The sequence below is a fragment of the Tiliqua scincoides genome, chromosome 1 (genome assembly GCF_035046505.1).
Source record: "Tiliqua scincoides isolate rTilSci1 chromosome 1, rTilSci1.hap2, whole genome shotgun sequence".
In the NCBI taxonomy this organism is placed as follows: Eukaryota; Metazoa; Chordata; class Lepidosauria; order Squamata; family Scincidae; genus Tiliqua; species Tiliqua scincoides.
The window spans coordinates 217,942,970-217,967,982 of record NC_089821.1 but is presented as its reverse complement, the minus strand read 5'-3'; the positions used below and the strand labels follow the sequence as shown (position 1 = coordinate 217,967,982).

At 43.2% G+C, this 25,013-nt stretch overlaps 2 protein-coding genes across 5 annotated transcripts in view; one reads left to right on the top strand and one right to left on the bottom strand.

Annotated features, from left to right (window-relative positions):
- The window catches only part of TFB1M (transcription factor B1, mitochondrial), a 47,956-nt gene that overhangs the window by 5,791 nt on the left and 17,152 nt on the right, over positions 1-25,013 (top strand). For all 4 annotated transcript variants that reach the window (XM_066615930.1, XM_066615903.1, XM_066615921.1 and 1 more), the window contains exons 3-6: positions 2,829-2,980; positions 5,141-5,249; positions 6,865-7,016; positions 10,231-10,350. In XM_066615930.1, the coding sequence (XP_066472027.1) occupies positions 2,829-2,980; positions 5,141-5,249; positions 6,865-7,016; positions 10,231-10,350 (533 nt within the window). The remainder of the gene's footprint in view (positions 1-2,828; positions 2,981-5,140; positions 5,250-6,864; positions 7,017-10,230; positions 10,351-25,013) is intronic.
- Positions 18,887-19,552, bottom strand: CLDN20 (claudin 20). Its single transcript, XM_066611846.1, has one exon. The coding sequence runs from the start codon at positions 19,550-19,552 to the stop codon at positions 18,887-18,889; it is 666 nt and encodes a 221-aa protein (XP_066467943.1).

Below are 25,013 nucleotides of genomic sequence, written 5' to 3'. Positions count from 1 at the left end.
TTAATAATAAGTGATACCTCCTAGCTCTCTATTGTTTACTGCCTCTGGTAGTTAAGTTTTTGAGTTATTCTGTGCGTAAAAGAAAAAGCACAGAAACAGAAAGATGAGAGAGAGAGAGAGAGAAGGGTTGCTTGGTGTTCTCAAGAGAAGATTTCAGTGTGCACACATTACAGTCGTCTGTTGCCAGCACTGCTCCCCCCTACATATTTACAGTGCATGTGTAAACATGCTCTCTTGGGTCTAGGTTTGCTCAACCCAGAATTAAAACCAAATTGGGAGAATTTATACTTAGTAACCAGAAAGGCCAAGACCCAGTGAATGGCTGTTGTGGCACTGCCGACTAGATGTCAGAGCAAACACCCTTAAAGTGCCACTTACTAGGCTGTGGTAACCATGTGACAGAGGTTTCCTAAGCAACATAGGCTTTATTTAAAGGTATAAAAAACAGGAAAAGGCAATGTAGCTGATAGCCAAGTTACTTAATGGTTGTGGATGGAAGATAACCTGTGCCTGACTGAACAGAACCTATTTCAGTTAAGTGAGACAAGTGAGAGAAATTCAGGCTGCCAGCTTGCACCGGGTTTTCTTGCTTATGGATACCCAATGAAAGGGAAGAAGATTGGTGGGAGTTTAAATGTTAGAAGTGTTAGACATTTAGAGGAAGGTGGAGAAATTCCCTATCCTTAGTCTGCTGGGTACACTAGAGTTTGGTGTCCTGCAAAGTGAGCCCTGCATGGCATCGAGTCTCAGGGAAAAATGGAAAAATAGGTGAATCTAAAGCAAAACAAGGTATGAACATTTCTATTCTAAACTGTAAAAGTAGATCTGCAAACCCTGCAGAATTTGAAAACAACAGTTTTGTCCAGTTAACAGGCATTTGAAGCCTATAGAACAGCGATTTTCAACTGCTGTGCCGCAGCACGGTGGTATGCCACGGGGCTGCCTCAGGTGTGCTGCGGGATCAGAGGAGGCAGGCAGCAACTGGGCGCCCATGTGTGGGAGAAGCGGCTGCTTTGAACTTCATGCGGCAGGCAGTACAAGCATGGGGCTAGTCATGGCTGCTGCTGAGCACAACTAAGGCTACAACCTTATCCTCAATTGCCTGGGAGTAAGCCCCATTGACTATTATGGGGCCTACTTTTGAGTAGACATGCATAGGGTTGGGCACTAGGGCAGTTGTTGTCAAAGTGGCCTCTGCAGGTTTCAGAAAGCCTTCCAGGGATGAGCAGAGCACAACTCCAGTTGCCTCCGGAGGGCTTAAAGGGGCTGAAACCACAGATTTCATTATCTGTGATTTTTCGTATCCATGGGGAGTCTGAGAACAGATCTCAAGGATACTGGGGCCCCACCTGTAGTACTATCATTTTATATGGCACTTTGCATAGAGTGAGCAGATAGGATCCCAGTCAGGGGAGCTTACAATGTGTAGAAACACACACACAAATCAGAGAAAGAGAGTGAAAATGGAGATGGGGGAACATATGCAATTGCCTCAGCTGCATGTGCTTAAATATATGCACCTATACACTCTAGAATAGTTCTGAACTTTACTTGTAGTACTTAGGCCCCAGAAGTTGGCCACCATCAGTCTACTCCAAAAGGCAGTGACTCCAAGATTCCAGGCAGAGGTCTCTTCCAATTATGCTACCCGAGACTCTTAACTGAAGTCTGAACTGAATTAAAGTTGAGACTTCGGGCTTGCAGGGAGGTGTGCTTGTATGGCACCTCCCGAAGAGAGGTTTGAGAGCGTAGTTTTACATCCTTTGCACTATTTGTTTAGAAAGAAGAACTAACCCAAACACAAAAGAACTTGTGTGCAATATTTCAAATCTGTTTGCCTCTGGCGATTACAATGCTTTCACTTGTATAAAATCTTTTCTGATGTAATTGCTGTCCTACAGCTGTGGTGGAGGCATGGCGATGTGAGTGCGAGGCAGGAAAATTAGCCGTTGACTCTATTTTGGCCTTTGAGGAGGGGACCAAAAGTGCTGACAGCTGCAAAGTCCAGTGCCTGGTTCATGCTTTTCTTTATATGTAGCCTTTCCAATAAATTGCTCAAGGCAGTGCACAAATGTATTCAAATGTTAAACTTAAATTTTATAGTGCCTTGAGCAAGAGTGCTTTGGCAAGGTCTTGGCAGCGTTATGTAGTCAGTGAAGTCACCTGAAGAGATTATGAGAGAGTTGGCATTTTTCTCTTGATTTTGTGCTTCACTAACCCCTGGTGCAATTTAAAAAAACCTTTCTTAACCAGCATGTAACTAATTGGAAAACTCAGTTAACTCACACTTCCACCCAGCTGGCTGGCAGGCAGTGGAGCGGGCTGTGGGTCCCATATGCACAGGTATTGCTCAGGCACATGGCTGCTGCTTCTCACCACTGCTGTTATGAGTTCTGGACATGGGCTTATTTAATTGTGCTCTTATTCTGAATATTCTGTGCGACATGCTACTCTTTTAGCTTTTACGGTAAGCCGGGATAGATTAATTTAAAAGGAAAAAAGTTGGTTTAAATCAAAATATTGCATTTACTACTTAGATACTTTCTAAGCAGAAGATTTTATTCATTCGTATGTAGACTTAGAAATATTTATAATTGGAGTACTGACTATGAGCCAGTTACAGATAACTGCTAGGCGTAAAATAGGTGATTGCAACCCAAACAGCAGTCATAGTCGAAATGAGATTCTGTTAAACATGTCCCTTAGTGATGCTAGCATGTCTATGCAGGAAGAGAATTCTACTTTTCATTAAAAAAAAAAATTTAATTCTGTGTTCAGAATATTTATATACAGCTTATAACAAAAAACCTGTGCTTGTTTTTTTTCAGATAAGATAGTGAGAAATGCTGGTGATCTGAAAGATGCCCATGTATGTGAGGTGGGCCCTGGGCCAGGAGGAATCACAAGATCCATCTTGAATGCTGGTGCTGCAGAACTTCTCTTAGTTGAGAAAGATCCTCGTTTTATTCCGGGGCTGCAGGTATCTAAATATTTCTGACCAGTCCCATCTGGTAGTAGTCATTTTGCTTTATTAAACTGTTTTGGTTTTTTTTGGTCATAAGTTGAAAATTGTCCTGTCCTCTTTAGCTGAGAACAGTTATGGTCTTTTGGATTGGCTCTGGGTGACCTCGGTGTACATCCTTATCTAGCCTGCTAGCTGGGCTGACAGGCACTTTTTTAATGGCTGTGCCTCTTGTATTTAGCAGGGAAAGAGTAACTGTCCCATGTCACCTCAGCATAGCGTCTGTTTGCTGGTGATGTTTTCTGAGTTTTGCAGGAAATTTTGAGCAAAACATTTTGCTCAATGCCTGCTCAAAACGTTTTGGAGTGAGTTAATAAAACTTGCAGTTATTTCATACATCAAGCACCAGAAGGATCAAGAATGTAGCTCATTAGGCTGAGCTGTAATCTGCCCATGAAGCACAACAGTGGTTTAGTGAATACTCATTCTAGTGAACGCCCTGAACATCAGTACAATTTCACAATTGAGGCTTGAAAGAATGAGTCACTTTTCTATATGAGTAACCATCTTTCACAGCAGCAATCAACATGCTCTTGAGGGGCTGTTCAGTGCTGTGGAGATATGTCATTTGATCAAGGTGAATGAGAATAAATAGTATTCAGCCTTTGTTAGAAAATTTTGAAGGGATACATGGTTGTATCTGTAGGAAATTTTAAAAGATTTTTAAAATCTGACTGTTTTGATGTAGAGATTATTTCTACAGACCTCACAATTTAGACCTCACAATTTTTTTAAAAATTGTGTTATATTCTGGGAATCGCTCTATGTTTCAGTTTGTTCCTATAGTACAAATGCAGAAGAAGAATATAATATGTTGTATTATAATATGGTAAACTAATATCTTTCTGTTGCTATGGACTAGGCTTTTTTCGACTAATACTGCTATCATTTATGTAGTACTTTTCAAAATACTTCAGATATGTGGTCTCTGTAATCCTGTAGTTTGCTCAGCCTTCTTGCCTAGAGAGCTGTTATCAAAAAAGCTACTTTTATTTTCAAAATGGTTCCAATGCATTGGGAGCTTTACAACCTTTTTTTAGCAGTATGTTCTCAGGTAAGATATAGTTTCCTGATTGTCAAATAGTGGTTTGGAGTCTGTGAGTATGCAGCAGGGTCATGCACCCCTTCCACAATTTGTTTATGGGTTCTCTCTTGCCTTCTGTGGTTTGCTGCAGCCATAGTTGCAATGATATACTCTTCGGGAGCTCTGTGATTAGGGCTAACCCAGAAGTGTCTGGCAACCATAATTTTCAAAACTTCTTTGATAGTTTGAAATCATGGTTGCCAGTGCATGCTTAGTGCTAACATCAAAACAAATTATGGTGGCAACAGACTATCGGAGTGGGAATCTTGAAAGCCCATGGCACAAAAAAAGAATTGCCCACCCCTCTGAATTTTTTGTATATTAAGGCAATATACTAACATGAAGAATATCCATAGATGATGCTGACACCACTTTGTTCAATTGAATAAGTGTCGTCTGAAGAATAACTATGTAATGTAGTGTTCCTTGGAATTAAAAATGGTAGAAATCTTTGTATTTAAAATTCCAGAGATTGTTCAGATATAATGCCAGACCACATCTGTTCACCAAGCTATGAGGCTTGCTACCTTGCTGCCTCTTCCCTCCTGCACAGCCATTGGAAATTTCCAGTTATTTTTAGCAAATCCTAGTCTGCATTTGTTCAAATGAGACATGGTGTTGTCTGTGCTTGCCTGCAAACTAGGATCAAACTGTGGTTTGAGGGCAAGCACAAACCATAGTTTGCCAGGTGAGGAGAAAATGGCAGACTGATTTGCAGCCTAGAAGAATTAGGTGTTGACTGACTGCCAGATATGAGGATGCAAGCCAGAAGCTCTTTCTTCTAACACCAAAACATGATTTGGGATTACATCTGAATTGCCCCCAGACTTATTTCATGTCCTTGCAGAGTACGAATAATAGTTTTCAGAAGAGACATCTTAACGTTCTTGTCTGTGTGTGCCTGTAAGCTCTTCATACTCATGCAGGTTAAGGTTCTCTCTAGTTTTATTTATGTCATGACAAGTTACCTTGGGAATGTATTTTCAAACATGTTGATGAAATAAATCCTTTTATCCTTTTTTGGAAAATCTTAGATGCTTGCTGATGCAGCGCCAGGAAAAGTTCGCATCATTCATGGGGATATTTTGACATATAAGTTGGAGAAAGCTTTTCCAAAGCAACTTATGAAGAACTGGGAAGATGGTCAGTATGTTAGACCCTTAGTTGTCCCAAACACCTTTTTAGATGAATTTACTCTTAACAGTATGTAACTAATGGGCTTGTTTACTTGAACATATAGTGGTTATATATTTTGTATAGCTCCCTATTGTTAATGGGACATCATTGTCTTGGCATCAGTTACTTATTTAAAATATTTCTAGGCCAGTTATGTGCTTTCTCAGAGTAATTGTGGATACTGGTTTCTTGACAAGGTATCTGTCAACCTGAAATTGACAAGATATCTGTCAACCTGATCATTATGTGATTGATCTGTATCCAGGATGTAGATGCCACTTCAAAGCATTTACCAAGTTCTGATGTATTGATTTCAATATTGGTTGAAAGCTTGTATTCTTTTTTCCCAGTCTTAGGGCCCAATCCTATCCAATTTTCCAGTGCTGGTGCTCCTGTGCCAGTGGGGTATGCACTGCTTCCTGTGTTGGGGAGGCAGTCTTGGAGGCCTCCTCAAGGTATGGAAACATTTGTTCCCTTACCTTGAGGCTGAGTTGCGGCTGCCCCAGTGCTGGAAAGTCTCCACTGGAAAAATCAAAGATGTGGAGAATGAAATGCTCCCTCTTTTGCTGGGCTTGTTGTTTCATTTGGGCTGCTCCACCCATAGTCCCTAGCTTTTTGTTACAAACCTAAAGTTTCAGATTCTAGGTTTGCCGCTACACCCATATGATGCTTTTTACCCAAAGAATTTGATATACTGCCTGCCACCATGTTTTTTTCTTGTTGGTGATTTCATTTTGCAATGGCACATGTGCATATTTTAAAAATTAGTAATGCATTGAACATTTGTTTTTTAGTTAAACATACTGGCGAAGGGGATGAGGGCCATCTTGCAGAAGATGAAGGAAGTGTGCATTTTATCCATGGAAAATGAAACCAGCCTTTCCATACTGATTTCAGTGTCTCGGGAGCAGTTCAGGACAATATAGTCCCTTGCTAATCTCTTTCTGCTTCCTTCAGCCTTTGCCATAGGAAGAAATTGCCATTTTCGTTTGTGAGAGACAGACACGGGAAGCACATTGGTTAAAGCAATCCATCTCAATATTAGCTGACTTTTAAAACTGGAAAAATGATAAATGGATTAATTCTCTCTGTTCTAATAACAATGAATGTTTTCTGAGTTGGGGCAGAGAAGTGAATCTGTCCCAGATTTAACACTGGCAATGAGGAGAAATGTATTATCTTTTATACAACAGTCGAACTAATATCACTGTTGATCAAATTACTCGTATATAGTCTTAATCATGATTTCCGTTTCTCCATTTATTTGTTAAACTGATGGAGAAGCAGTTTATGATCAAAGAATTGTATAACTTAACAGTAATATAATTTTGTTTCAAACCTTTCCCTTGCTAAGATGCCTAAGATGGGGATTTCTGCAAGTAGCCAAAAGAATACCCTGCAGAGAAGCTTGAAATTTGAAAGCTAATTTGGTGTTTAATCCTATTTGAGTGATGGAAAGTATAACGTTCTATTGAGGTTCATGTAAACTCGCTAATAAAAAGGTTGGTTGCCTGCTTACATAAGTACAGTGAGTACTTCTATACTAGCTGATATTTTTAAAGAGATTTCCTTTCTCTTGCAGATCCGCCAGACATACATATTATTGGAAATCTACCTTTCAGTGTTTCAACCCCTTTAATAGTAAAGTGGCTTGAGAATATATCCAAAAGAGATGGACCTTTTAGTTATGGTAGGACACAGATGATGCTTACTTTTCAGAAGGAAGTAGCGGAGGTAACTGCTTATTGTTTTGTTATAAATTGTAAAACTATAAAAGGCATATACGTATGGCTTGTTCTCTTTAGTGTAGCACCAGTATGGCAGTTAGTATAAGCATTTAGAGGAGTGCTTCCCAAACTCCTGCAAGGTTCTTGGGAGCACTGTAAGTGTGTGCGGCAGAGGGAGGAAGGCATCAACACGATCCCCTGGATGGGTGGGGGATTTTCTACTTGCCTGAGCCAGTGCTGCAGTCCAGGGTGGTCTGGGGAGCACTCCACAGTGCTTCCTGTGCCTGCCAAAGTCTAGAAGAAAAAAAGGTCACTTGTAGTTATCGTAACAAAACCAGAAGTGCCTGTTCCCCCCCTTGTAGGCTTTTGCAGGAACATGGATCCCTGTGGAGGGCTCCCTAGTCATCGTCCCCCAGACTTCCCAGAACTGCAGCACTGGCTGCAGTTCCCTCCCATCCCTGGCAGCAGTGTGATCCCAGGGATCATGTTACTGACTCCCTCCCTGCCGCTTAAAGGGGCAGGGACAAATGCTTCCCTGGCTGGTAGGTCATGACCCATTAGTTTGGTAACCACTGGTTTAGAGCATTTAATGTGTCTTTGTTCGAGCATTGTTCTGTCATTGAAGCTGAGGTTCAAGCTGTGCATTACAATGATTGTCATTGTAACAAGCACTGATGCAGGGGCACCGTGGGGCCTCCGCTGTATCCAGTGCTCATCAGGAGCAGGCTAGAGTTCTTCTCGGGTTATGGTGCTTCTGTGTATAGATTTCCTTTTTTCTTATTGGGTGTGCTGAAGATGATCCTTACAGCCCAGAAGACTAGTTCAGTAACATTGTGTCTTCACAGTGGCTTTTTATGCAGTGCTTCATGTGCAGTGTAGCTTGTGAAAGTGAAGTGTTCAGGATTGCCTCTTGACTAGAACATCAAGAGCTAGGGATAATCAGAGCCGAGCTTTTCAGTTACTGAAGCAGAGTAGACCCATTCTATCAGTTTTCTGCACATATGGTTTTTGGCACAAAAGTTCCACTGCATTTTGCTAAAATAACTGATAGTGAGAACTGCTCTTCTGAGTTTTGTTAACACAGCCAGCAGATTAGGCTTTCACACGCAAAACCAATTTGAAATGAAGAACAGTATGTTGGCAACTAGAAAGAATTAGAGAGTTGAAGAACATGATAAATGTAGTCTGTGCATTATATAGCTATAGCCAGCCAGCTGTATATGCTGTTGAGTTTTTTCTCATACATGACATGCAGATTATAGTGTTTCTGTGTTTAATGTGGCTTAAATGAGATGTAAAATAGCATGCACAGTAGGTTTCTTATACTTAGCTGATAAGATCTTAAGTTAGAAGAAATGCAGTGATATGATCATAGTAATAGAACAAGTTGGTTTTGTCAGTTGCATCTGATCTTACTTCTTTTTTTTATAGTATTTTCTGCCCTTGACTCCCCTTATCCTTTCATCCCTGTGATGTAGATTAAACTGAAAGATAGTGACTGGCTTAATATTACCCACTGAGCTAAATGGCAATTTGAACACAGATCTCCCGTCACCCTTAGATTATGTAAGGAAAGAGCTAGTTTCAGAGTTATGCAAATGGTGTTCAAAGCTGGGACAGAGCAAGGTGTATTGTAGATGTATAGTAGCCATGGAGAAGGAAGACAGAGTTTGTCCCTCAAACCTGCACTAATTTTATCTATACCTGACAGCATCCTCTAGTGCAGTGGTTCTCACACTTCTAGAGCCAGGACCCACTTTTCAGAATGAGAATCTGTCATGACCCACCAGAAGAGATGTCCTAATGGGGAAGTGACATCATCAAGCAGGAAAATTTTAAACAATCCTAGACTGCAATTCTACCCACACATACCCAGCAGTAAGTCCCATTGACTATCATTGTTAAAAGCATATAAAGAGTAGCTTGTTAAAATTACAGACCTGTAACATTTCCCCAAATGCAGTCAGATACCATGGCAGCGTGAAGTCTAATGTATTAAAAATAAAATATTGAAATGAATGGGGACCCACCTGAAACTGGTTCGCAACCCACCTAGTGAGTCCCAACTCAGTTTGAGAAACACTGCTCTAGTGGATTTTGTGTAGGCAGACTGGATTAGCTCATTTTGAGTGTGCGATGAGTGTTCTTCAAACACACTCAGTACTGGTACAAACTAATTGGTGGATTGGAGCATAAGATAGGCTAAATTATTTCTAAGTAATTTTATTATAGTGCACAACCCACACACAAGTCATTTATCTGTTGTTGGTGTTCCTGTCACACAAGATGTGCAGAGATTTGTCTTTCAATTGTATGGAGTGTAAACAATGATTTACATATAGGAAGCTTAGCCACCCAGCACAAGAGGGAATATGTTTTCTGTTTCATGAGATACTGATTTGTTGGCACTAAGCATCTCCCTATCACTGTTTCACTGGGAGAGAGCCCAATCCAATCCAACCTTCCAGTGCCAGTGCAGCTGCAGCTAAGGGAACAAATGTTCCCATACCTTGAGGAAGCCTCTGTGACAGACCCCCCACCACAGGATACAGTGCAAACCCCATTGGCGCAGCTGCACTGGCACTGGAAAAGTGGATAGGATTGGGCTGTGATTGTTCCAAGTGGTGTGCTGTAGGGCTGCAAACAAGATTTAATCTTAAGTCTTTAGGTCCTTTAGTCTTTGCTTCTTATTGTCATAGAGAATTTAATATAGAACCTCTAGAATTTGTTTTTAAATGTGGTGTGAACTCAGCTCTAGTTTGGGAAGCTTGGTGAAATGCTGCACCTGAGTTCTTTTGTTAAAATGCCTTTCAGTTTTATGATTACAGTAAACATATGAGTTCCAAGTTATTATCTTGTACTGCAGTTAAAGAAAGTCTCTTTTGAATCATTCTTGCTTGAATCTTCCCCTGGCCATAAATAAGTAACATTAACAGATACTTATGACTTGACTATATCTTATCTATCACTCAGATCATTGTAGCTATTTCTGTGTAAGCGGTCTGAAGTTTCAGTAAAAAACTTTCATTATATTGTGCAAAATATGATTCATGTTTGTCTCACACATATATTAGTGGAAATCCTCAAACAGTTGATCGTTTCCTGTTGAAGAAATTTACTTTACGACTCCACTTTGGTTAGGTTAGTTTTTGCATGTATCTTCAATTGCTTCATTAACCTGGATGCAGTCACTCACAAAACCATTTGTTTTTATTCCACAGAGACTAGTAGCTAGTACAGGAACCAGGCAGCGTAGCAGACTTTCCATTATGTCTCAGCACCTATGCACTGTTCACAAGTGTTTCACGATTTCAGGCAAAGCTTTTGTCCCCAAACCACAGGTAAGTCTGTTCTTTATTTTAGCACCCAGAACCATAGTTTGGTTTTTTACAGAGCTAGCAAAATGAAAAAATAACAGATGAATGGATCATCTGGTCTGGATAGATACTCCTTTAATACACCTTAGGAAAATTGGAAAGAATGAGAACTAAAATTGCTCATAATTGTTTAGATTTCGCTCCAGATGATGACAGTGTATCCCAGATTCAAAAAGGGAGGAATCTCGCTCACCCTCTACTTTCCTTCTGTCCCTCCATCTTTATACAGTCTGACTATAGTATCCACAGGGGATCTGTTTCCAGATCCCCACAGATATTGAAACCTGTGAGTAAGATAATCTGCGGGTCCAGTCCAATATGACCTCTGGATGTGACCAGAGATGTCTCGGGTAATATCTGGAGGTGTTCTAAGGCCCGCAGAGGCCATCTGTAGCTTCTATAGGCTTCAGAAGGCCTCCCAGACACAACTGGAGAACACCTCTGGTCGCTTCTGGGAACTCAGGTTTGGCCCTCCACCACAGGTTCCGAACCCACAGATAAACAGTTTGGACATGTTCCAAGAGAAGGAGTTACCACATCAAAGCTCTAACCCAGTGGCTCTCACACTCTTAGCACCGGGACCCACTTTTTAGAATGATAATCTGTCGGGATCCACTGGAAGAGACCAGAAGTGTCATGACCAGAAGTGACATCATAAAGCAGGGAAATTTTTAACAATCCTAGACTGTAATTCTACCCACACTGACCCAGGAGTAAAAAGCATCTTCATAGTAACCTGTTCAAAGTACAGTTCTGTCACATTTCCTCAAATGCAGTAATATAGCATGGTAGGATCAAGTCTAAAATATTAAAAATAAAATATTGAAATGAATGGGGACCCACCTGAAATTGGCTCGTGACTCGCCTAGTAGGTTCTTGACCCACAGTTTGAGAAACACTGCTCTAGCCGAAGTACCCCCTTGCCTAATGAGCAATTTTCAACCACTGTGCCACAGGACAATAGTGTGCCACAAATGGTCTGAAGGTATGCCACCGGAATTTGGGGGAGGATCCTTTTCTTGTAGGTCCACTGGGGTATGTGAGGGGCCCCTTCCTGCCTTCAGTGTGGTCTGCCTTCTCAATTGTAAAAATGATGGTGTGCCTTGATAACTTTAGTGCCTTGTCACTGTGCCTTGAGATGAAAAGGGTTGAAAATCAGTGGCTTAGATTGGAGGTTAGGTTAAGCACCTTTCATCTCAAAAGTAAAAATACTGCAAAGGGAAAAATCCTTCTCATGACAAGGAGGGTAGTAAGGGAAGTTGACTCCTCAAGACATTTAGTTTGACCCTGCTGTCCATGTCCTGGAATGGAAGATTCTCAGAGTTGGCTGTCTTCTGGTTTTGAGAAGAACAGAAATTCTACCCAAGTAAAATTAATCTGCAGTCCCATAGCAATGATATTGTTGCTGATGTGTATATTCTAGAACTGGATTCCTGGTAGGATTTAGTGTCATATTTATGAATGCAGTGGTGACTACTCTTATGATGTGTGTGGCATCTGTTATCTTCTGAGTCATTTCTTCAATTGGCTAATTTGAACCATTGTTTTGTAAATGGTGCATGCATTTTAATGGTGTTGCAGTTTTTAATGCAGCCTGCTATGTGAAGAGAAAATTCCCAAAACAAAATTGTGAGATTCATGGAACTAGCAACATTAATGGTGTTTAGAGACAATTCCTGTAAATCTTTAGATTCCAGGTAACTGGCACATTGAAACATCTGTAAAATAATGGTCAGATACCTAAAGAAAGAATGTAAGCTGAGAAGCTGCTTTTGCCAATAGATTAGTAGCCACTTCACTCAATGAGAGATCTAGATAAAGATGTGATAAATACCATTCTAAGAATGCAGACTCAAAGATTATGCTTAGCAGATTATGTTTATATTGGTTGTCACCAATATAAACTGGCCACCTCTTCCAGATAACTTTGATACACAGTTGCTACTTTGAAAAGCAGTAATCTTGCTGTAGCCAAGCAAACCTTCTTGAGTCTGATTTGGAGGTCTTTAACAAAATGCTAACTAAAAATATTCTCAATAGCACAGAGTAAATTATGCCGGATAGGGGTGACCCTTGCTCTCTGAAGTATTTTGATGAGTTACAGCTTCCTGGGTTCAGATTTCAACACAGGGTTGGAATGTAGTACTTGTGTGTGTGTGTGTGTGTGTGTGTGTACTGCATTTTTTATATGGTCTCTGACAAAGGATGTTGATGCCTGAAAGAAGTCCAGCATGGTAAAGGATGCTTAGGCTTGATTGTAGAAACCTAGATTCAAATAGCTGCTGAACTATAAAATTTACTGTCTAGCTTTGGGCACTACCTCTCAGCCCAGCTCAGCAGTTCCCAAACCGTGTGTCATGATGTCCTGGGGTGTTGCGTGACACTTGCTGGGGTGTCATGGGCTGCTTGCTGCCCCGGCAGGGAGATCGCACCACTCCAAACAGTGGTTGGAGGCTTGGGGCAGCGGGAAAAGTTGTAGTGTGTGAAAATCGCAGGCAGAAAGCCTGCATGCTAGAGGGGCAACTCCGAGAACATTAACAGGAAGCAGGCTTCCTGCTTGCCCTAGAGATTATCATGGTTGTGGAGAGGGTTTTTTTGTGTGAATTTCAACTGTATGAATGTGTGAATCTGTCTGCTCTGCTTATGATTGCACTTGGTATTTTTTATTTGTAGTGTTCTTTGTTGCACTGGATGAGATGTCCTTCTGTATGACTGTTGTGGCAGCAGAACATGCCTCTAGGGAGGGGACGCACCATTGTTAATGACTGCTGTCCTTCTCTGTATCTTTGCATGTGGTATTTCTTTTGCTTTGACATGGCTTTGTTGGCAGTAATTCCTGGGTGTCCTCTTCCTGCATATATATATTTGTGGGCTCAGTCAGAGTCCGACTATCATATCTTTTAGCCAAATATGAAAGAAGCTTAGCTTGTATTAAACTGTAGTGCATGAATGGTGTGGTGTTGGTGCTAAGGCAAACTTCTGTAGTCCATTTTGAAATAATTGAATTGCATCTGCAATCTCACTCTGACAACAGCCTATATTTCAAACCCTTTTTCAGGCAGCTAAATATGTTGGCAAATTACATAGCCAGTATGAAGGAGCAGCAGCAATTGTCAGGCTGCTGTCTTGCTTTAAAGCTGTTCTGATGCTCGCTTTGACTCTCTCATCCTCCCCACTCCCCAATAACCATATTTTTGGAGCTATCATACATACTCAACATGTTTTAATTATTTGTGCAGACTAAGATGGTGGTAATACTTTCATAACACAAATAAATTATCATGTTACCCTGGAACAGGCTTTTGCTGCCATTTCCCACATTCCTGTGTCCTCTAAGCAGCCTAAGGTCTAAAAAGTCAACATTCCAGAGATGGAATATGCCCACCTCCTTGAGAAGTAAAGGCAGAGGCAATGCATCTTACTAGGATTTGTATCATGGACAAGTCTCTCAGAGATTCTCTGAGCAGAGACAATGAGATGCTCCCACTGGCTGGCCCAAAATTGTAGAATTGCATTTATTCAGTCTTGGTGTGTTCTGGAATTATCCTAAGCACATCTTATTTTTGTGCTTAGGAGAATGATCCTATTCTGATTAAAAGAAGAGTAGTGCAGGTTGGTTTGGCTTACCTGAGCTCCTCTCCCTGTGTGCAGACTTCTCTCTGGTTCGCCATGGTCATCACCCCTAATCTACCTCCTCCTTTGGTGGCTTTCCATGCGCTTTTAAAGAGGGTACCCCTTCCCCAAGAATGTGTTTATACTGTCACTCTCTACAGTGTCTCTCTTACTGGCTCTTTTGCTCAGCTGAAACACTTCAAAGAAACTGCACATTCTGCCTCTCTGCTGGGTTCACTTGAACTGTAACCACTGGCAGAGCTGTGGTCTCCTTTTCATCTGTCCTTGAACTGAGGAGGGTGGAGACTGGAGCTTTGGAGTGTACCCTGAATTTTCTTGGCTCAGTGGTCAGTACTTCCAACGGTGCTATCACAGTAGCATCCTCTGTGGTCTTTCCTGATTTATGCAGTACGGACCACTGCTTACTTTAGAGCAGTGGTTCTCAAATTTTGAGGGAGCTTTACTCCCTCAGTAAGTTCTTGCGGGCGAGGGGCTAGGGCAGGGGTCGGCAACCTTAATCACTCAAAGAGCCATTTGGACCCGTTTTCCAGAGGGGAAAAAACCTCAGGAGCCACAAAACCCTTTTGACATCTAAAATGAAGATAATACTGCATATATAGGTTTTTTTTACCTTTATGCTCTTATAGGTCCCATTTTTATAATGTAGCCTCCTCTTGTAGCTTTTAGTTAGTTTTGCCATACATTCTTGTCCTGTGTTTTCAGACGCCTGGTCCTCTATGGTGTTTTGCCTGATTCCAAGGCCATTCTCTGCCTGGAGAATTATGTCCACTTTAAGCAAATTAGCTTCCCTTCTTTCCCCCAACAAATGACCCTAGTTCTGCCCTGTAGTCCTGCTGGACCCCACCTCCAGGGTAGCTGGCCTGTTCAACCTGCAGGTCCTCTCTCCTGCCAGCAGCCTCCTACCACTACAGCAGTCCCTTGGTCCTCAGCAGGTCTTGGGCACAGCAGCCACACACCAAACTCCAGTGTCTCCAGCAGTCCATTAGTCACAAAGTCAGTCAGAGTATTCAGGGCAGAGTCCAAAGTCAATAAGCCAAGTCACAGTCCAAGATCAGATTCCAAAGTCAGTCAAATCAGTCAGAGTATCAAAGTCAATCAGCCCAGCCCAGCCCAGCCCAGCCCAGCCAAGCCTAGTCTAGTCTAGTCTGCAACCTGCACTCCTTCTACAACCCACACCCCCTTCCTCAGTTGCCCGTTATATCCCTGAGGGCCCTACTGCCTTCAAGTGGCTGCAGCTGTGCAGCACACTCTGCTGGATGCCCAATCCTTACCCTTAAAGGGGCCACTGCTGACACCACATCTACCTCCTCACCAGCTCTTCCAGGATTCCAATACATATGGTGGTTATGACATCTGCTTATCTTACATGGATACTAAAGAACTGCCCCCACCTTCCAGAGGCACCCTGCTGGAAGGAAAAAAGGACACAGACTCCAGAGGTGGGGAAGAGAAGAAGGGGGAGGGGCAGCCACAGGCCAGCTTCTGCCCTGTCTGCCTGCCTGCCCTCCCTCCCTCAGGTTGCAACTCTCTCCACACTGTCCTGGGAGTAAGCCCCATTGGCTACAATGGGACTTCTGAGCAGACAAGTTGGTTGGAACTCTCAGGAGTTCCTGGGAGGAAGCCTCACTGACTACAGCAGGACTTACTTGTGAGTAGACCTGCACAGGAGGAGGCTGAGGCTACAGCCCTGCACACCTTCCTGGGAGTAGCCCAGGGACTACATTGGGGCTTACTCTTGAACAGACCTGCGCAGGCTCCCACTCACCCATCCTTGCGCTTGGCCTTGAGCGGGCTCCAAGGCTGCCATCCCAGGCACCCTTTCCTGGGAATAAGCTTCATCTTCTGTAATGGGGCTTACTACTGAGTAGACACACAGGATGTCTCCTCTGCTGTGGAGGAAAAGCCTCTCCTTGCACTGAGTGGGGACCTGCTCAAGGAAAGGTGGGCTGCAAGGGCTTGCAATGGCTGAGGAAGAGGGAAGCTCAGGATTGGCTGGTGGTCAGCCAGTGAAGGGCCCTGAGCCATTCCAACAGAAAAAGCCAGGAGCCTGCTGGATGCTGATTGGCTGAGCCTGCTGGAGAGTTGGGGAAGGGAAAAACAGGGAGCTTAAGCCTGCAGAGCCGGCAAAATTAAAAAGGGAAACCAATGTGGGGCAGGTGGGGGTGAAGGGAGAGGAGGGCAGTGAGCTCGGAGAGGAGGGAAGCAGCCTGCCCTCCCAGCACAGGTGCCTCCTGTCAACTCCTTTGCCACTTTCACCGGGAGGAGCCACAGCAGACAGCTGAAAGAGCCACATGCGGCTCTAGAGCCGCAGGTTGCCGACCCCTGGGCTAGGGCGACCCCCAGGATCATGCTGCTAAGGGGGGGACAAGGGGAGTGCTTGTGACTTTATGAAGACAGGGCTGCAGGAGGTGTGGGGAGCCCTGCGCAGCCCTCTGCAGTGCTCCCGGAGGCTTTGAACGTTCAGAGAAAGCAGGTGCAAAGCACCTCCTGCAACACAGATCCTGAGGATCGCTTTCCTGCCTCTCCCCTTCACCCGCCCCTTAAAGGGATGGGGCAACCTTTATACGAACTGGTGGGTCATGACCCACCAGTTTGAGAACCACTGCTTTAGAGTAAACAGCCTGCTTTGGAATAAGTGTGTTTTGGAGATTGTAGCTCCGTAATGTCCTGTCCTCCTCCAGGCACCTTGCTGCAGTGTACCTGGTTTCCTCCTGGCTTTTTCTGTCATGGTAAAATGACAGAATTTCTGGATTTTATGGGCACTGAAATGTGCATTTTGGGTTTTCTCTTAATCAGATCTCAGGCCTAAAGATCAGATCTCAGCAAGGGGAGAGTAACTGGCCCTCCTTACCCCAGCAGTGTCTTTTCTAGTGGCTGTCTGCTGGTTTTTTTTTTTTGCATCTTTTTAGATTGTGAGCCCTTTTGGGACAGGGAGCCATTTAGTTATTTGATTTTTCTCTGTAAACCGCTTTGTGAACTTTTAGTTGAAAAGCGGTATATAAATACTGTTAATAATAATAAAGGCTACTTGGGAGGCAACTGCAGCTAGAAAGTTCACTAGAGAAAAGATCCACCTGGAATGTTGATAGTTCTTGAAAGATAGAACTATTTATTATTGTAAAAACCCGCTTGGATTAGAGAAGGCTTGCCTGTGTGAACTGCCTTGAATAAAGTCAGAGGAGCAATCCAGTGACCAGAAAGGTGTTATATAAATACCAATTATTATTGTTTTATTAATGTTTCTCTGGATCTTCTTGTTGCTTTTAAGGCCTGATGTTTTGTTGGTTTTATTTGCTTTGAGGCTTTTGACTTTATTTAGACACTGAAATATAGAGTATGCCTCTACTTTGACACACAGATATATATGATAAAAAATAATACATCACTTCTTTGCTCATCCTAAAAAAAGTTGACACTGAACTCTCCGCATCCTCCATTATAGGTATCCTACTATTTACAGATCTGATATAGCTACCTTGCAGAATGAAGCACTAAAGTAGTCAGAGAACTTTGGTTCATCCAGTTTTTAACATTTCTATTCATAATTCTGTGAATAATTTTCTATGACTGCTAGAACAAATGGTTTTTTCTAAAATCAGCTGGACATGTGGTTTACAAAGACATGCTTGTACCTCCCACTCAGAGGTCATGACATGCAAAATTGACAGAATTACCTCTTTGACTGTGTCCTCTTTGCATGTCTTTAAAGAATAGGCTAGTTTTGAAATATAGTATTCGGTGCGTGTGTGAGAGAAAGAGTGACTGTCTTGAGAGCTGTCCTGTTGCTGGTCAGAGCTCACTTCTTTGAACTCTTCCACCCAAAAATTCAAATTCGACCTCACCTTCTGAATGGAAATGAGCGGTTCCTACCTGTGACTAATAATCACTTCAGTATATTAAAAGGAAGGTTCTGAGAAGCAGGGAGTATTAAAGTAACTCCTGCTGGCCAAGTAATTGCAAACTGTGCTGCTGTCACCTGCAAGAGCTCAGTGTGGCCGACTGCCTATCTCTCTGGGCCCTGATCAAGATGTACCTTGTAACTAGTTCATATAAAGTTAGGTTTTCAAGGAACCAAGTATAGGTTAAAGCAACACTGAAGCAGTTAATCTTCCCTAGTAACAGAAATGTTTCAGTTGTCTGACAAGCTAAGGCATACAGAACCTGAGAAATAGATTAAAATAATGAAAGTAGAGGGTTAAATTAGAGCAAAGTTAGAAGGTTAAAAAGTTTCCTTGAAGACATACTTCTTGATGTGTCCCTTTCTCCATTCTGATGTTTGCAGCAGTTAGAGATAGTTAGCAGACGTTTCTTTTGAAACAAAAATGGAACCTGCAGCAGGTGGTGATTTGGGGGGGGAGCAGTTTTGGCAACATCTGAATAGCCATGTCGGCCCTTCAGCTTTGTGATGTGCAAATGCGTGACTATTTTTCTTCATTGGGGGAAAAAAAATCTAGTTACCATGGTAGTTGGGAGGTGACAATGAAAGACAGATGTAGCTATGATTTTAAAAACAATACATAGGGCTCCACATAGAGGCAGAATAGTTTTGCTGGTGCCATAATTAAAATGAGACTCTTGGTAAAATTAAATTTGGTACATGACAAATATGAACTAATTTTTGCATGCTAGAAAAGTAAACTGTTCTGCTCTGCATTTTTGTCCTTTCCTGGTACACGTCTCACAAAGCAATACATTAACAGTTGCAGTTATTTAAACCTTTTTAACCAGCCTTTTTGTTGCGAAAAAAATTATTTTACCAAAATATAACTCCCCCTTTATATCAAGAACAGAAAACTAGTTTTGATATTTTAAAAAGCAACGGCAGAAAAGAAAACTGACACACACACACACACACACAACTTTGTATTTACACATAGTCCTTCAGGTTGTAGCCTGTGGTGTTGTGGTCTTGCTGGGCAGCTGGAAAGGGTGGCTGCTGCTTGCTGGGGTAAATCCATGCCCCCTGCTGCTTTTGAAAGCAGGAAGTGCTGAAGATGGCCCCAGCCGTGAGCAGAAGTCCTGCCGAAATGAATCCAATGTAAACGGCTCCTCCGGGTTCATGCTTGCTGCTTTCTGGGACGCTTGGGTCCAGAAAATTGGAAATGATCTCTCGTGTGTACCAGGCTGTTGGTATCAACCCAAATATTCCTGCGAGGATGAAGAAGACTCCTCCTGCGAATGAGGTTTGGTTTTTTGTGTCTCTGTCCCCTCCCAAGCGGGTGCACTTCATCCCAACAGTGGCAATGCAGATACCAAAGGCTGAGAGGATGCAGGACAAAACCATGGTGGTCCGTGCTGCCTGAATGTAAACTGGGAGAGAGAGGATGGAGTATTTCAAGGTGCAGCTAAACATCCCAGTGCTGTACCATGTGCAGTCCATCCAGAGCCCTTGCATCTGAGTGATGGCTGTGATGATGTTTGAGCCCACATCTGCACTCACCTTCCAGTTGGGCAACAAGGTGGCTGTGATTGCGCCAAAAACGCCAAGCAAAGCTAAAACGAAAGCAAAGAACTGTAGAGCTGCTGAGGCCATGATGAGATTTGCCTGTCACCTTTTGTCTGCCTGTTTCTCTCCTGTTGTAACAGTGTGTGTGTGTAACGGTCTGATAGCTCCCCAGCCACGGCTGTAGCCGCCTGTATGTGACAGAAAGAGGAGGGGGGAGAGTAGCAGGGCAAAGGGAAGAGAAATGAGCAAACAAGAGAGCTTGCATTTAAAATCACAGCTATCTGAATGAATGACTGACCGTGACCCTGCAGCAGATGAGAAGGCTACAAAAGCACTGAGCAGCTGTATGCAGGGCACTTGAACAAAAATGATTACAAATGAACACTGTGTTTGAGCAACTGAGCACAAGGAGCTACTCTTTGATAACGGGTAGTGAGGGGAGGGGAAGACTGGGTTAAATGCAGAGTTAAGGCATAAGCTTAGGACAGTGTAAACACCCCAAAGCTGGAAATTGCAAAACTGAGCAATTCATGCCCTCTACAACCAACTCAGGAGTCTTAATTCTGTCCTTTGACCTGAAGGTAGTGAAAGGAACAGAGGGATCCGTAGGATTGAAGCCTACCATTAATTAAAACAAGGGTTTACCCATTTTTGCCCAGCCTACAGATGTACACAGTTGATCCCTGTTGTATATATGCAACATTGGGCAGAAATAGCTTGAACGTACATTATCTTGTCTTGGTCCCTCCCAGGCAATATTAATTTGATTATTTTAATGAACCAAATATTAATATTAATGTTGCTGTGTTTGTCTAGTGCTGTCTTCTTAACAAAGATCTCTGTTATTTTACTGCTACTTTTAGAGAAGACTTATTTGCTGCCCATTTAGAGCTAAAATTTGTGTTTCCCGAAGACCAGGAATTTTATTTACCCCATGCCTTCATTCGTATGAAACAGCTCATAGATAGTACAATTGCTTTGGGCAAATTGGGATACCTTTAAACCTCTAGGCAGCTTTGTCTGGTTCAGTATCTGTATCCCAACAGCAAACTCAGGTGGTTGTGTGTCAATCAGATTGCAGGCAAAACAGCTACCCACAAACAAGTCAATGGTTTCCTATATACAGTCCTCAAGAGTCTGCCTAGGTATGCAGTAGTACATACATTTGTAAATGTAAAACACTAAAAACACACCGCATTGGTGGCCTACAGGAACCAGGAAATGCTGAGGGGTGCGGTTGGAAGTCAACAGAAAAACATGGGTGGAGGTAAGAGAATTGGCTGGTAGTTGAAACCTTTACAAGCTGGGAGATGAGTGTTAGGGATGGGTTCATTAGGGTGATGCTACATTTTATTTCAGGTCCCCTCTTGTTTTGTTGAATAGAGACCTTTTATTTTAGCTTAAATGTTTTCCATTGACATGGAAACAACACAATAACATGTTATGCAGTAATTGCATTCAACTCGGATGACTTGGATTGCAAGAGGAGGGGATATGGAGGCTTTAGCAATAGGAAAGTCATTCATTTTACAATGCTAATCTTAAAATTCTGTGTGCTTTCATTTTTCTGCTCACTCATTGAACATAAGTCCACCTAAGCCTGGCTGCTCCTCTGGGTCATAATCTTTCAGGCACTCACAAGCACTCCTAATGCTTCAATAGGACCCATTACTTCTGTTCAGTGGAATCACTAGTACCAGTTACTTCCATTCCCTTGTCATTAACGTTATAGTGCTGAAGCTTCCAGTCCATTGGCCTTGGTGAGTCTTCATCAGAACCCTGCTTAGAGGACTGTGTAGTAGGATAAAAAACAAAAGCAAGTTTTTGCTTGGTGGCCTACCTTGTTGATCTTCTGCATAGGACGGGTGACTCTCTCATGCTCTGTCCAACCCCAAGATTCCCGTCTTCTACTTTAGCTCCGTACAAGGTACGGAGTCCATACAGCGTCAGTTGTAGAGCAGCACATGCTGTGATGCAGAAGGCTACTTCCAGTCAGAGAAGATTATAGTGCGCTAGGCAGACCAGTGATCTGATATAATTTGGGAGTCTAACTCGGCGAACAGGTGTTCACACTTGGAAACTAAATTACATATACCTTTTAAAAACTAATCCCACCAAATGTTGCTGCTGCTACTATATATTTGACTTGAAGGGGCTTAAACATGTAGACCCAGGTGGCAGATGAGCTGGTGCTCCTGTGAACAGAAGCATGCAATTTGAAAAACAAGCCCAAGCATAGAGTTCTCAAGCCAGTAATGAATGGCTGCTTCTGCTTGTACATTTCTCATGGGTACATTAAGATTAACAATCCAAAACTGCTGGTGGCATATAAAAAGAGAAGTAAGCATTCCTCTGCTGAGAGAGCCTAAATTTTTGTTGACCTGCTGAGATACTTTGAGGAACTGAGTGGTTCTTAAAATGCTCTTTTGACCACCTCTGTGAATAATGTTCCATATGCACTAAATATGTATGTGTTTAGAGAAAGATTCTTTTTTCTCTTAGCAGGTACATGACACCAGTTCTCTCTCTCACTGAATATCTGTTCCTGGGATCAGAGCAGAATATGCTTAATTGATTAAGTACTTAGTTATCTATGTGAATTTTTAGAATATTTTTAGTTATTGAACTATTAATCCAGGGTGGTGTAGTGGTTTGGGAGGTGGACTCAGACCTGGAAGACCCAAGTTCAAATCCCCCCTCAGCCATGAAGCTTCCTGGGTGACCTTGGGCCAGTCACTTCCTCTCAGCCTCACCTACCTCACAGGGTTGTTGTGAGGGGGAAAAAGGAGGGAGCAGCCATGTACACTGCCCTGAGCTCTTTGGAGGAAGGTTGGTATAAAAATGTGATCAATTAATAAATAATCTTTAGAACAGTGGTTCTCAAACTCTCTGGGAGAGTTTGAGAACATGTAAGTCCTTGCACGGGCGGGAGGAAGGCAGTGTGGAGGGGTGCTTCCACTCACCCGCACCTGCAGCAGCCTCCTAGGGGTTGGAGGAGCCCAGCGCCAGCCTCAGCAAGGCTCTTCATACAGCGCAGACCCCTGCAGAATGCGATCATGACCACTTCCTGTTTCTCGATTGCAAAACCTGATCAGAGGCATGATCCAGGGGATTGTGTCTCTGCCTTCCCCCTTCCCCACCCCTTAAGGGGGGGACTAGAGTCCAGGGCCCTCAGGCTGGGGCGATGCAACTGTGTTAGAAGGTAAGTTAGTAGGTAACTTTATTTCTACATACTTTGCTTACCAATAACAGTTATTTTAAAAATAAAGTATGTGCTGTGGATTTTACCTTGCTCAGATACCCATGCAGACTGCCATGTCTTTAGCTTTATTATCTGAAGATGCCCTTCTAAATATCCACCATGATATAAAGTTACTGTTCTAGAGCAGTGGTCACCAAACACGCAACGACTGCGTTACAAAGAAGCTGTCCCCATTCAGACCGGAGCTTACCATTCCATTGAGTCACTGCATGACCGACTGAGATTGGGGGCCAGGGACACTCTGGGCAGTTGTATCTGCTGCCCGGTGTCCCAGCAGGCTGGGCCACATCATCCAGGCAGACGCAGTTGCTCAGAATGTCCCTGTCCTTTGATCTCAGTAGGTCATGCAGCGATCCAGCGGAACAGTAAGCGCTGGTCACGGGGTGGAAGGGTTACTCCAAACCTCAGATCCATCTCCTGAGCCCTGGTCTAGAGTAAAAGGGGCTCACTCTTTGTTCTTCTTGCTAATTTGCCTGTTGGTACCCTGTTGCAGGTAAAGTCCTGTCCTAAACAGGAAATGAGAATATCAAATGGCCAGAACTTGGCATGGAGAGAACAAGATTTTTTTTTTAAATCAACAGGCAAACTGATCAGCCAAATGACTAATGTTTTGGTGCTGCCTCCTTTTTTTTTTTTTGGCAGTAAGGGACTATGTTTAGTCCCTCCTAAAGATCAGTGCAGATCCTCTCTTCTCCTTTCCTACAATGAGCTACGTGCTTTGAGAAATACAGTAGCTAGCTAACCAAGCAGTTGGTGACCAGATGATGAAGCTATAATTTCCACAGTGGCAGAAACGCCTCATAGCTTCTTTCACCTTAAGTGACTTTTTATCACTTAACTGTGACAGAACCTGCTGAATGAAGATGATATCAGCTGGGGAAAGGGACCTGTCTTTTTATATCTGCTGCAGAAACTACTCAAAAATTTTAAATGGACAAGCTTTTCTTGTGTGCTTCAGAAGCTCACATTTGCTACAGAGTTCTGTGTAGCAGGAAAATGTGCAGAACCTGTTCTAGGGGGCAGGCTCTCCTTAAATCCCAGCTCCCTCATTGGCTTAAAGCAGTGGTATTCAAACTAGGTCGTGCGATGCCCCAGCCTGTGGGTCCTGGCCTCTGCCCCCTTAAGGGGCGGGGGCAGCCAGGAGACAGGGGGAAGGCAGGGTTGCCCAAGCCTCCTTGCAGCCTCCTGAGGGTGTGGGGAGCCCTGCGCAACCTTCAGCAGGGCTCCCCAGGTCAGGAAAAGTGAAAGCAGAGCGATTGCGCCCCGCTCCGCAAAACCGGAAGCGGAGCACGACTGCTCCGCTTTCCCTTCTGACGGGGCTGCAGGGACTGGGGTGCACCCTGCAGTCCCTGCAGCAGCGGCCCTGGTTGCAGGGAGCCCTGCACAAGCGCCTGCAGGGCGCCCCAGGTCAGGGAAAGGGAGAGTGGTGTGATCACGCTCCGCTTCCGCCAGTTTCACACTTTTTCAGTACCTCCAAAGCTCAGACCAACGTTGGAGACCCTGATCCTAGTCAGTAGGTGGGCAAAGATTTTGAAGACATGACAGTCAGCCTGGTAAAGGAGATCAAGCTGCTTATTCTGCCTCTCATTCTGTGGCTTAACAAGCCAAGATTTTTGAATTCACTCCTTTTGTGCAATTCTTCTCCCACAAGCATTATTTTGGGTGACATTAATTGCAGGGTTTGGTGGTTCCCTGTGGTGTTCAGTCTGTTCAGAGGCTTCTGAGCCTTTGCCAGAGGCAGTAGCAGCCACCCCGAGCAGGCTGGTGTTTCTTCCTGTGTACATATCTCATGGGCTACGGAGCAGGGAAGTGGAGTCATCCCTGGGTGGCACCATCCATTTGTATATCTCGTATTATTCATACTTATTGCTTCAGTTTATTGTTTCAGCGACTTTATAATTAAAATGCACAGCAGTTCAGAACAATAATAACTTGAGATCTTAACTGATAGAAGCTTGCTAAATGGTAAGGACACCAGATATAGTGTTTGCATAATCCTTTATAGTGCCATAAACGGCAGTTTTAAGAGTCTCATTTTAAGTATTAATACTTACTGCTGAGTGGGAGGTCTTGGCAGGGGAAGTTGTAGAAATGGCTTACACGACTTCTCTTGTAGACCTTCTTTCCTCTTCTTCATAGAAGATTTGCATTGGTTTTTTATTAAAGAAAAAGATCCCTCTGGTACTACAAGCACAGCCCTGCTGCCCATTCTCCATCTTAGTACCATCTACCAGAGAATAAAGGACTACTTTGTTTAATGAATCTGAATGGGCAAAAATACTTTGT